We start from the raw sequence: 12,445 nt of genomic DNA on the forward strand, positions 1-12,445 counted from the left end.
CATTTAATACGGATGATGACGTCACCTTCACAAATTTAATGTGCCATAAATGTATTACAACAACAACAACAAAGTATAATTCAGTTTCAGTTACATGTAAATTAAAGTTCGTGTTTCAGCAAAAGTCATTTTTTCACTCCCCATCAAAATGCTAGGAGGGTGTAAATTTTCAAACTCTCAACACCAACTCCTTAACAATAAAAGCATATGACAGAAAAATTCATTTGACACTCAAAGCCTGACATGTTTCTTTTTCTGTGCACATAAATATGCTTTTAAAAAAATTAATCTTTCAGTACTCACGAGCTGTTATAAGCAAATCCATCAAAATTCTGAAGAAAATCATTATTTGCAACCAAGTATCCCAGAGAATGAATATATCCTCTGATTAAAATAACTTCAGAAATATATTAATTATTCTATAAAAAGACTTTTTAGATTAGATCCACTAAATATACAAAGGTGACATCACCATTTTATTATTTTTTTAAATGCATGAAGGAAAATAGCAAGCCTAGATAAAAAGGGTGGATGTTTAAGGAGGATGAACAGAATACTGGGAAGATGATTGCAGATCATGCAGAACCATCACCTGCCAAACAAAATAAAAATGAAAAGTATATGTGACTCAAGGCAAGGGGACGAATGAAAATTTGGTCTGTAAAATTACATAGCCAAAACGAAAACTTAAAAATAAAGATTCCATGTATAGAATGAAGTAGACCTGGTGATTGAAGGAGAAAAGTCGTCATACTCATAGGAAGGAGAGAGATCAGAGCGACTGCCACTACCCTGTGAGAAGGGAATGTCCGAAGGACTAATTCCAAATTCCTTTACTCTGCAGCAGCAAAATACAGCAGCAAATTAAGAGAAAATGTTCTTGTAAACACAGTTAAAATAACAACTCTTTGTTTAAAATTCTTCTTTAATAGCTTAACAACAGACAAAACAAGTTTTAAATTAAAACACTTCTGCAGGAGACTACAAATACAGTGTTTTTGAAAGAGAATTCTGGATTTCAGCCCATGCTGTTAATACACATTCAAGATTCTATCAAATTTCTCCATTTAAGTATCAAACCTGTATGGCTACAACACTTTCTGTCCTGCCCACTTTCTTACACTGCATACTCACTGGCGTTCAGCACTTATAAATTACCTGTATTATGCAAATGATACATTGCTAGAATAAAAAAAGCTTAAAAAAAACCCAGAAAACATGAGGCAAATTTACAGTGGTAAACATTTACTCTCTCTCAACATACAAATGTGACACCAAGAGGAAGAAAAAGTTTCACTGCAATTACTTCATATACTAGAAATCGGTGTGTGTGTTTTTGTAGGTTTTTGTTTGTTTGTTTTTTGTTTTTTTTTCCCTCTGTTATCAATTCAACAACACATATGTTATATGGGACAGGAAAATCCAATGAGTCTTGATCAACATCGAATTCCCTCCTTTACATAACTGCAAGAGACTTCACAAGGAATGAAATCAAACATGAATTTGAGCCACACAGATTTGCTACTAATTCCCTCGCTCCAGGCACTAACTCAGACTATAGGAGTCAGTGGTAAGCTTCTACAGCACTTTTTTTGCTCATTAGTGGCCAGCCAGGGCATGCACAAGGCACGGTTCTGCTCTTTTCATTCAGGCAAAAAAAGCTAATCCTACGCCACTAGGTGGTAGCCTATTCTGGAAAAACGAACAGAATTTCTAACAGCCCATACATAGCTTGCCTCCTTTGTTCTTGGCAATCTCTGGCTCTGGCTGGAAAACTCTAGCAGATCTGAATGCAGCACAAACAAGATATAAGTAAATAAAGAGAACCACAACTGGGAAAGGCTCCTTCTAAAATTTCTGAGGAGAAGCTAATGTTTTCATAGAGCAGCAGCAAGCAAATCCAGAGGTGCTGACAGTCTCTGGAGGTGATAATTTCTCTACACTGATAATATAATCATTGTAGGATTAACCAGCTCTTTCTCTATTTATCTCAGATATTTGTCGACAGTTCAGAAGTACAAAATCATGACAAGAGCAAAAGTGGAATTTTTAAATGAATAATCTAGCTGAAAGATACATCAAATAGGCTTGTAACACCTCAAAATTATGAGGGGATAGAAAAAACAGTGCAGAAATGTATCCCTGCCAGCACTCCAGAGAATCATTACAAATAATAAGTACACAACAACCCCCTAAAGCAAGAGGAGATGTCTTCATAAAAGGGGCAAAAATAGCAGCACCTTCTATACTCCTTGCATTCCACACTAACTTATCTCTAGAAAATTGATTACAAGCAGTTTCTACTGGTTCTTCTGTTATGGTTGCAAAAAGTGACTAATTGAATTAAATGTGAGCCTGAAACATTATTTTGTTTTTAATCTTATTATCAAATGCAAACACTCAAAAATATTCAGGGAGCTAAAACAATTCTACATCATGGAACAACAGCATTCCAAACTTCAGTAATCAACAGCATATATTTAATAACATTTTCCATACCTATTTGCGTATCTCAAAGTATTAAGAGTGTTTTCACATGATGCCATCCCTGGAGAAATTGTAGCAATCTGCAGAAAACATGCCAAATGTTAATAGATTGTTTTGCACATATGAAAGGGTAGATGAATTCAAATTAACTTTGGTTTTCCCCCTAGAGTCCCAGTTTCATGCAAGGCCCTCTACAAGAGCAAACGTCATTGTAGTAAGGCAGCTATACACAGTAGACATCTCAAGAACAGATAAATGAAGTTGAACCATCAGATCAGCTTTTGTATAACTGTAACCTGACACATTAAGAATCCATGCAAGCTTCAATTTCCCTCATCTGGCAGTCTTTACATAACTTGCAAATGCAAAACTCGAACTGAAAAAGTAAGACTTCTCAAAAAGAGAAATATACTATTCAGTAAAAAATAAGTGTAACATATCCTCCATACTACCACTACCATTTTGTTTGTTTTTGTTGTTTTGTTTGTTGTTGAGTTTTTCCTTTTTTTTTTTTTTTTTTTTTTAAAGTATGCATTTTCAAAGACTGTTCTACATTCAACAGGTAGTATACTGATTTGGGAGTTGTTTCTGCTATTGTCCAAAATGGTACTTAAACACATGTTTAATATCTTTAAGTATTTTCCTTAAGCATTTTCTTTTTCTGAACTGAAAATTATCTGTAAATAATACTTCATATCTAACTTAAACACATATATTTAGAACCTCTAGAATTTCCTTTTCTGGTTAAATAACATACCCAGAATATCTCACCTTCTTTTCAACACTCAGCAAAAGTAACAGTCAGACAACAGTAGCATCACTATTTGTCCTAGCTATTCTCAGCACTCCAATTTATTTAATTTCTTTTCCTTTCAGGATGGCCATCAGGGCACTAACCAGGATAAAAACCACTACGATCCTACACACTAAATTTCCCACTGGCAGCACAGCATCGTGAGACTAAAATTGGTAAAGAATACATAATCCTGGTCTTCTGTTTTATCCTGCTGCTGGCATTACTGTGCAATAATTCTATGAGGAATTTCTCCTACTGGAGAGAAAGGAAAGTTATGCAGTGGGAAGAAGTTAGAATGTCTAAGCAGCTATACATACGCTATGTTTAAGTCTCTAATGCTGATAAACATAGTAAAGCATCATAGGTGCTAGTTAACAAAATCTCAAAGCCCCTAAAATCCTTCCAAAACCATATTCTGAGAAAGGCGCATGCATCACTTCCATCAGTTTAATGTTCAGAGCACACCACACATGGCAACTCCTGCAGTGCCAGGAGGCTGCTCAACCTCTTTAAGCACATATGAACAGCTGCTACAGGCAAGTGCCACTGCAAGTGCTGATACAACTTTCAGGGAGCAAGACTCAGTCTGTTGAATAGAAATATTCACTAAATCACATGTTCCTATACCCTAACAAGTCTATTCTACAAAGGACAGGATGGCTCTGACCCCTCCAGCACTCACTTCCTCATTCATAATTCTAGCCAAGGAGGATGGAAAAGGCTAGAACATATATATACACACAGATATAGATATATATTCCTATGTTTCTATATATATATATATATAAGAATATCTTTAAGACAGAAACATGATTCTTCCTACCTTTAATCTATATTGCTTATAAGCCATCAAAGAGGAATCAATGTCCCTTCTGGAACACTGAAGTACCCAAGTTCCTACTGCCAGCCTGAAGGACTAAGGGGCCTTAATCTTCAGCAATGACTGCAGCACATCCAGGATGCAGAACTGGCTGAAAGGACTATTCTATGTAGCTACCTTGTGAATTTCAGACAATAATACAATATCCTACAGTGTAACTGTAGCAACTAATAACATTCAAGACAAAATATTTATGCTGACTTCATGTTTCTGATAGTTTGAGATACAACTGTAGTTGTACAATTAATAAAAACAACTCACATTTCCCCTCTTTTTCTTAATGCAGAATATATTGAACATAAAATAAAGGAATATGATCTGCATTGGGTGTATCAATTGTTAAAAACCATTAGATCATGGATTATTTTTTTATGATCATTGATTGTTGTGTATTTAAACAAGAAAAAAGAAGTTACGGCACCTTTAACAGAAGCATAATAAATAAAAAGGCTGCAGCAAAATGGAGACATCTTGTAAGCACTTCTAGGAATGTTAAGGATGTTGGTGAGAACTTCATGAAATACCCATAACTGTTAATCCTTCTGTGTATAGAGAGTAGTTCCTAACAGCCTAACTTTCCAAATCTTCAGCGTTGTGGATACATTAGCTAGAAATGCATTGTTTTGCTTTTGTTTTCTGATTCTGAATAGGATTTGTGAAGTCATGTGACAGTGGAAAGAAAATAAACCCGTATTTTCATTAAAAAACTGAAGGAGAGTAAAAGAATAATAAAAAATGCTATTTTATCACCATTTTCAGACTAGAACCATACTAAAAAGCTAAAGAAAAGACAACGCTGCACTAACACTGTCGTTTCCATGCTGTGGTCTGCAGACTTCTCTAGCATGTAAAATGACTCCAAGAAGTCTGAAAAGTGACCATCAAAAACAAGCCTACTAGCCACTGTTTATTGCAGAGAGCTTGCATTTCCATCAGAGTAGAATGTTAATGGAGGCACAAATAAAACCACTAAACATAAATGCCTTCATCTGTCCTTTCCACTCCTCAACAGAATTCTGTTTTGCACTCCAATGCAAATACACACAAAATATACAATTACTCATCCCACACAGCCCAACTATCCCCAACAGCCTAGAATACACTCTGATGCCTGCGATACCAACTCTAAATTTACCTTCATCATTTAAAGGCCATAACTCATCAGAATACTTCCAGCTTACCTTACTTTTTCAATATTCTCATTCAACTAAGAATACTCTTAAACAATTAAGACATCATTAAAAAAAAACCTCCACCAACAGAAACATCACTCCAGCTAGAACAACACTCTAGCTAGGTCCCTAGCTAGAAAAGTAGAACAAGCAATAAGAGGGGGGAACGAGTTACCTGAAATATCTCTGCTTGGAAGTGTCCCTCCAAATATAATAATAATAGTATATTTTAGTATATTATTATATTAAATATATTATTTTAGTATATATATTAATATTAATATATTAATTATATATTAATATATTAAATATAAATTAATAAAAATATTAATTAATTAATATAATTAATTAATAGTAATATATTATTTTAGTATATTATTATATTATAGTATATAATAATAGTTTATTTTCTTGATTTCTTAGTCTTACAAGATTAAAAGCAAAGATTGCCAGCAGCAAATGACAAGTTCTAAACACAATATCCTGTATTAGTAGCTTTTCTCTATGAAATCGTTAATACATACATTTAACTAAACAAACTTACCATACAGGTACGGGAGTTTTCTCCAATGAACGAATCTCTTAGCACCTGAGTAAGTTTACTTGCTCTGAATGGCGTATGAGGTTTATTTCGGCCTAAGGCTCTAATGCACTCCTGTAGAAACAAACAGGTTTGTATTTATTCAACCCATGATAAGAAAAACACATAATAAAAACGCAATTCACAAAAAAATCAGATAATTAATGTTATACTCATTTGTTGTTCTCTAAGATGTCATTAAAGTTTACCCTTAAAGTTTTGATTCAAGAAGTGTTACAGTTTTTACCCCTCCTCAAGTTCAGTAGAGAGGCAGAACCCTAAAACGAAGCTATGAACCTAAAGAATTTCCTGAACATGATCTAAAACTTCTACATGTACACATCCAACAACAAATACAGTCTTGCTGTTATGCCTCCAGGCTAACAACCATATCTGACTACCAGCTATAAAAGCCTGAATGACCTAGAGCCTCCATCAGCAGAAGTCTGGATGGTGCCGCATTAACTCTTCTCAATTAAAAGCAATAGCTATGATTCTGACTCTGCTGCTGACCTTCTTTACTGATCAGACGAAAACAGCACAGCCCAAGCTGTATAAAGGCTTTCACAGGTCACAAGCATACCAAGTATAACTTCATACTGAGCTAGCAGAAGTTAGAAGGATACTTCAAAATATATACCGCTTTCTGCTTTAAAATATTTCTCATGTGAAAAAATAGTCATAATGTTTTTTCTCTTGCTTATAAGAGTATGAGGCTAAACAAATACCTGCAACTTTCTGGAAGTTCTAGTGAGAAATATAGTGCAGAAGCAAATATTAAGAAATTACTATAAAAGTCATAGCAACAACTATGTACAACAGTGCAAGCCACCACTCTTATAATCTAATCATCATTTCTCTCCAATCAGAGTTCAAACACCTGCTAAAAAATTACTCCTTATATAAGAAGTCTGAACTTTTTCTAAAACCCATACTAGAAACCATGGGATAACAGTCCAAGAAAGCATTGCAACTGTGAAACAGCAAATAACAGAACTAAAAAAAAAAAAAAAGGATTCCATCTAGTACTACCGAGATACAGAACAGACACAATGGCAAGTTAGCTTTCACAAATAATTTAAAAAAAACCTCATGAGTATAATTTGATAGAATGGACACAGCTCAGGTAAACAGAAAGATTGAAGCTCACATGTAAATGCTTAAAAAGGTTTCAGTAAGAAAGGTAATGCATCCACTGAAATCTTTTAATTATTTTGTATGTTACTACTATATTTGGATAAGGAAAAAACAGATCAGAAAGTAACAAATATGTATGCTGAACTACTGGTATAGCACTCATAAGTGAATTAAGCTATAATAATTAATTAGAGTGATTTTCATTTAACTTTCTATTGAGAAAAAAAAAAAAAAAAAAAAAAACCCACAAAACTGTATTGTCTCCTTAACTATGTAAGAATTATAGCAGGACTTCCCCAGCTTTTAAACTGAAATAGATAATTAATGTTTACATAAATAATTTTTAGATTGTTTTTCTTTCCATCATAGCTCAGAAAACCAAACAAAGAAATGACAACACTACTTCCACATAGAGACATTCAAGAAATAACTTTTTGTATCAACTCTGAACATGCTGGATCATCACACATGTGAATAGCAAATCTTGGATACACACCAGTTTAATATGACCTTCAAAATAACTTTAAGAGTGTTGAAAAAGAATGAAACAAACTACACAACATTTTTTGAGACAGATGAAAAATGGAAAATTATAATATCAGTGTCAAACAGTTGTATCTTATTATATCACTGTTAAGACTTCCGCAAGACTTTTTGTTTTTCCTTTCTGTATATAAACTAGATTTCAATCACCAGTACAGCAGCAGCATGATTTTTCACCATAAATAGACGAACTGTATGAAAAATAATTATATTGTATGGGTAAGCTAACTGAAGTTAATTGCTTATTTTATGAATTTCTTAAGTAAAAGGAAAACAAAGCAATTTTATTCAATAACAATGGATTCAATATTCAATAAGAATTTGGAAAAAAAAGTGATAAAAATCAGCACAGTGCTGCCTGCTTTATTTATTTTGATGCTACACCAAAACAGGCGTTTTGAAATTGTTGCTTCCAGTTTTTCAACATGCCACACATGCCACATTATGTCATTACAAACTATAATTCTGCGCTTTGCAAAATTTGTTTAGAAGCAAAAAAAAAACAACATATTTTTTTTATTTAGACTGAATCTCTTCAGAAGATTGCAAAGCAGAAGAAAAAAAACATATTTGAGTATTTAAGCAACATTTATTGATGAGTTCTGGATTAATATATGAAAATCTGTAATTGTATCACATAGTTTGCTATGGAGAATAGCCAAAAAACAGGTCTCACTGTTAAAGAATTAATTGATTTGTTAGCTCTTGCTGCATATACTCCTGCTGCGGTGTTTTCCTCCTTAGTGAATTAATTAACAGCAGCGAACAATGTCATTTTATGCTTTCATTTAAAAAATACACATACATACACAGACACACAAATACTGAGACAAGTAGGAATATTTCCAGTAAGTATTTCAGAACTTAAGTGACAAAGTTAACTCTTCACATCTTATTCCATTTTAGACATATGTTGGAAAAGTCTTCAAAATTCAAGGTAGTTTTGGTTGCTTGTTTTTATTTTTAACTACATGAAAAGTGATAGTACAGGTTTCTGCATTGTTTTTATTTGGTAACGAACAGGTGTTCCTTCAAGCATTCAGAGGAAAAAAAAACCAATGCATTATTTTACCTGTCACACCAGCAGACAGCACAGACAAGCAAAGTCTGAAAAAACACTTGTTTTAATGGTAATTTCTATTTTATGCAGAAAGCTTCCATCTACTCAAATGCAATGGAAACATTTCAGTTACCTTGAGTGCTAAAAGGCTCTTGTTAATTTCAGCTCCTTCCAGCCGCGTCTGTCTGTCTGCACTGGAAGTATCAGCTCCTCTTTCATTTCCAGCCAAATCTATCAAAGAAAATTTACCATGCAATTTCCCTTTCCTTCGGAGAATGATCTGAAACACTGCATGGCTTCGAGATGAGTGTGCATTTGCAGATGTCTGACCAGATGTCCTTTGAACAAAAGGAGAAAAGAAGGGAACATACAAAGATGTGAAGGACATACACGATAAACATGTACACAATACATGTATGAAGGCTGTTCTGAAAACAATGCCTCTTATTTTATTCTGTTAGCCCACAACATCAGGGGCAGATGTCAGTGGTATGGCAGTAGAGGTTGAACCTTTCATCAATATTACATTAGATTTTGTTGCCATGTTACAGATAGCAGCACAGGAGCAGTCTGACAAAATGCCATACAACATGGAAGTGCAGATGAAGCAAAGGTGTGTCATCAATTTCCTCCATGTGGAAAAAAAGGTTGACATTCACCGACCTTTGCTGAATGTTGATGGAGATCAAACAGTGGATGTGAGCACAGTGAGATGGTGGGTGGTACGTTTCAGCAGTGGCAACAGCAATGTGAAAGACAAGCCATGTTCCAGATGGCCATGCAGATTTTTATGAGTGCAGCCTTTAGGCTCTTGTTCATCACTGGCAAAGAATGCATAACTAGTGGTGGTGATTATGCTGGAAAACAGTGTTTTGTAGCTGAGAATTTGCTCTATCAAGTAGCATTATTAGGCTCTCTGTATCTGTTGTAGTTTCCATGGAAATAAATATGAAGTGTTACTTTCAGAATAACCTACATGCTTTCAATGCAGAGTCCTGTTTCTTCTTACCTACACTGGCATTATGTCTAACATGCTGACAGACACTAGAGATATAATCCTAATAATCTGGTGCACATGATACAGTTACATCTCTCTCTCCAGCATTATAAAGAAATTGAAGATTTTTAGTATTTTACCTTCATCTTAAAAGCAAGAATAAAAGACTTATTTATTCTAGACAAGAGAGCTTACATGTAAAATTGCCAATGACATTTTTTATTTCATGAAGCAGCAGCCCATGTGAAAGACTAATTTTAAAAACAGTGAAGTTATATTTTAAGAAAGAAAAAAACTTTATGCTTAACCTCTGTCGGTTCATATAAATGCCTTTCAGATCTGAAGAATCTGGCAGTATTCCAGATTTCAAACAATGTGAATTTAAGTCAGTAAGCTGGTTACATAAATGCAAGCAGTTCATATACTGTAGAAAAGTCTGTTCTTCCATGTCTCTAGGAGGCAGAGAAACTATCTTCATACTAAAAGGTAGGTAGGCTTACTCCTTGCAGTCAATATTTTCAGAAAACCAACTGCCTATTAAAAAGCCTATGCAGAGACAGAAAATAACAAGAGGTGTTCTAATTCATTAATTTACTATGAAAAATTAGTGGAAGCTATGGAAGATACCTGCAGCTGTTGCCTATTTCAATAAGCTTAAGAACATCTTCAACACATTTGACTTCTCTTTCCTGTAATCCCACCACCTGGACTTGCTGTTTACCATCTTCTAACACTCTTAATTTTGTCTTCCTGTTCAACAAGTCAAAAACCTTATGGAAAGAGGGGGAGAAAAATAGAACAGTAGGAGAGGAATTAATCTTAAAAGACATCTGTTTCAAATCCATAGCATAATGTTTGGAAGAGAAGTACAAATAATTATTTGAAATAAAGCATTCAGATGATAAAATCCCCATAATTACATAACAATCTCACAATCTTGCTATGAAGAAGTACTTCCTTACCTTACCACTGTAGATCTCAAAAAATGTTGCATATACTTGAAGTTCTAGCTTCTTATAGTTTGGTTTCTTTAGCATTAAAAAGACGTCTCGAGCTACAAATATATTACCCAAATAAACCAAAATTTAGTTACACATTTTCATTTAACACTCATTATTACATAATAGCCAGCATTTCTCATAATTTGAGAATAAAGAAGATATGATAAATCAACCAAGTTTAAGTCACTACAGTTTATATTGCCGGATTACAATGGAAAATGCTGAAGGCCCCAAGTAGTAAACTCAACCATAATCTTTATTTTATTTTTGAAACACTCTATTTATACACTTATCTGGCCATGTAAAGACTACAGATCTAGGAACAAGTTCTGATGTTTCTGAAGTCTCACTGTAATACAAAATACACACTCTAATGCTTGTACAAAACACTGTAGAAAATATAAGACAACACACTGATATCAACTTGCTTGTGAAAAGCCAAAAGACCATAAAAGACTCACCTGCAAGTGCATATATTCCTTTTGAACAATCTTGGTTCTTTCCTGAAAAGTCACCACCCATAGTCTATATATAAAAAATAAGAAAATCAAACACCAAAATGAACATGATAAAAATCACAGAACTTAGATCTCTGTCATCCACAGAATTTAGTAAAGTGCACTGTACATAAAAACAAAAGATTATTGCTTACATATAGAAGAAATACTTACATGGGTTTTTCCACTGCCTGTTTGCCCATATGCAAAACAAGTGGCCATTCCCCTTTCAAATATGGTCTCTACTAATGGTCGAGCTGTAAACCTAGAATGAAAGAAAAAAAAAAAAAAACAGAACAAACAAACAAATAAACAAACAAAAAACCCATAAGAAACAAAAATACTTTAAGATTCCACTATCACAGGGACAAAATACACTTTAAGGCAAGAAGTGATAAAACTGGTTCTGTGCCATGAGAAGGCAAAGAATATCTCCGCATTAATTCTTGAACTAAAGAGGCTAACGGAGTTCTAACACATTAAAATATCCTTAAGAAATTATACAATAGCTAAAGAGCATCTCCTATTTTTTTCTACAACATTGTTAACCTTCTTTAAACCCTCAGGAAAAAAAAAAAACACCTTGTTTTAATAATGCAACACAGCAAAGGTTACTACATGGAGTTTGTAGCTCCCTAAAATTTCTGAGACAGTATTAGAAGATATGTAATAGAACAGTAAAACAGAAAAATACTTAGGTTTTACCAATATAAAAAATGTTCAATTTTTTTTTCTTTTCCTTTTCTTACTTATTAAGATATGTAGTAAAAACAACAGTGATTCTTAATATCTTGAGAAGTTATGTATGCTGAAAAAAGGCTTAAGAAGAGATGTAACTAAGTTCATCAGAACAGAAACAAAACACACACTGTTACTGCCTCTAGGTGCTTTACAGAGTTACTTCAATAAAATCTTGAAAAAGCAAAGGGTAACCTAATAGAGGATTACTTCTACTAAAAAAATAATGGTAAGACTCTAAACTTCAAGGTGTTTACACTAAGTTTAGTGACAGAAACAGGAATGACTGCTTATAGAAACACTGAGGAGCTCCTTTCATTCTACTTCGGGATAAACAAATAAATTACTATGAGTGAACAGGTAAGATCAACCTGTTCAGCAGACAAGCATTTCACAGTCACTAATTTTCATCAAAAACATACCTAAAGATATCTGATTAGCCTTAGTCTTATCTCCTTCCAAGCATGTACTGCCTATGTCACCAACCAGATATTTTCTTATCTGTTTGCTCTTTGTATACTCTAAATACAAATTTCAAGAAACCTATGGTTGAGTCA

General features: G+C 33.8%; 1 protein-coding gene across 4 annotated transcripts in view; it reads right to left on the reverse strand.

The window, feature by feature from the left end:
- Nucleotides 1–12,445, reverse strand: part of KIF2A (kinesin family member 2A) — a 53,171-nt gene that overhangs the window by 7,865 nt on the left and 32,861 nt on the right. For 2 of the 4 annotated variants that reach the window (XM_052670431.1, XM_052670430.1), the window contains exons 10-17: nt 11,325–11,415; nt 11,115–11,178; nt 10,615–10,706; nt 10,280–10,422; nt 8,789–8,993; nt 5,880–5,990; nt 2,500–2,567; nt 725–838 (exon numbers count right to left, since the gene is read on the reverse strand). In XM_052670431.1, the coding sequence (XP_052526391.1) occupies nt 725–838; nt 2,500–2,567; nt 5,880–5,990; nt 8,789–8,993; nt 10,280–10,422; nt 10,615–10,706; nt 11,115–11,178; nt 11,325–11,415 (888 nt within the window). The remainder of the gene's footprint in view (nt 1–724; nt 839–2,499; nt 2,568–5,879; nt 5,991–8,788; nt 8,994–10,279; nt 10,423–10,614; nt 10,707–11,114; nt 11,179–11,324; nt 11,416–12,445) is intronic. The other 2 variants (XM_052670433.1, XM_052670432.1) reach the window with 1 other exon arrangement.

The sequence above is a fragment of the Tympanuchus pallidicinctus genome, unplaced genomic scaffold, assembly GCF_026119805.1.
Source record: "Tympanuchus pallidicinctus isolate F22 unplaced genomic scaffold, pur_lepc_1.0 scaffold9, whole genome shotgun sequence".
In the NCBI taxonomy this organism is placed as follows: domain Eukaryota; kingdom Metazoa; phylum Chordata; class Aves; order Galliformes; family Phasianidae; genus Tympanuchus; species Tympanuchus pallidicinctus.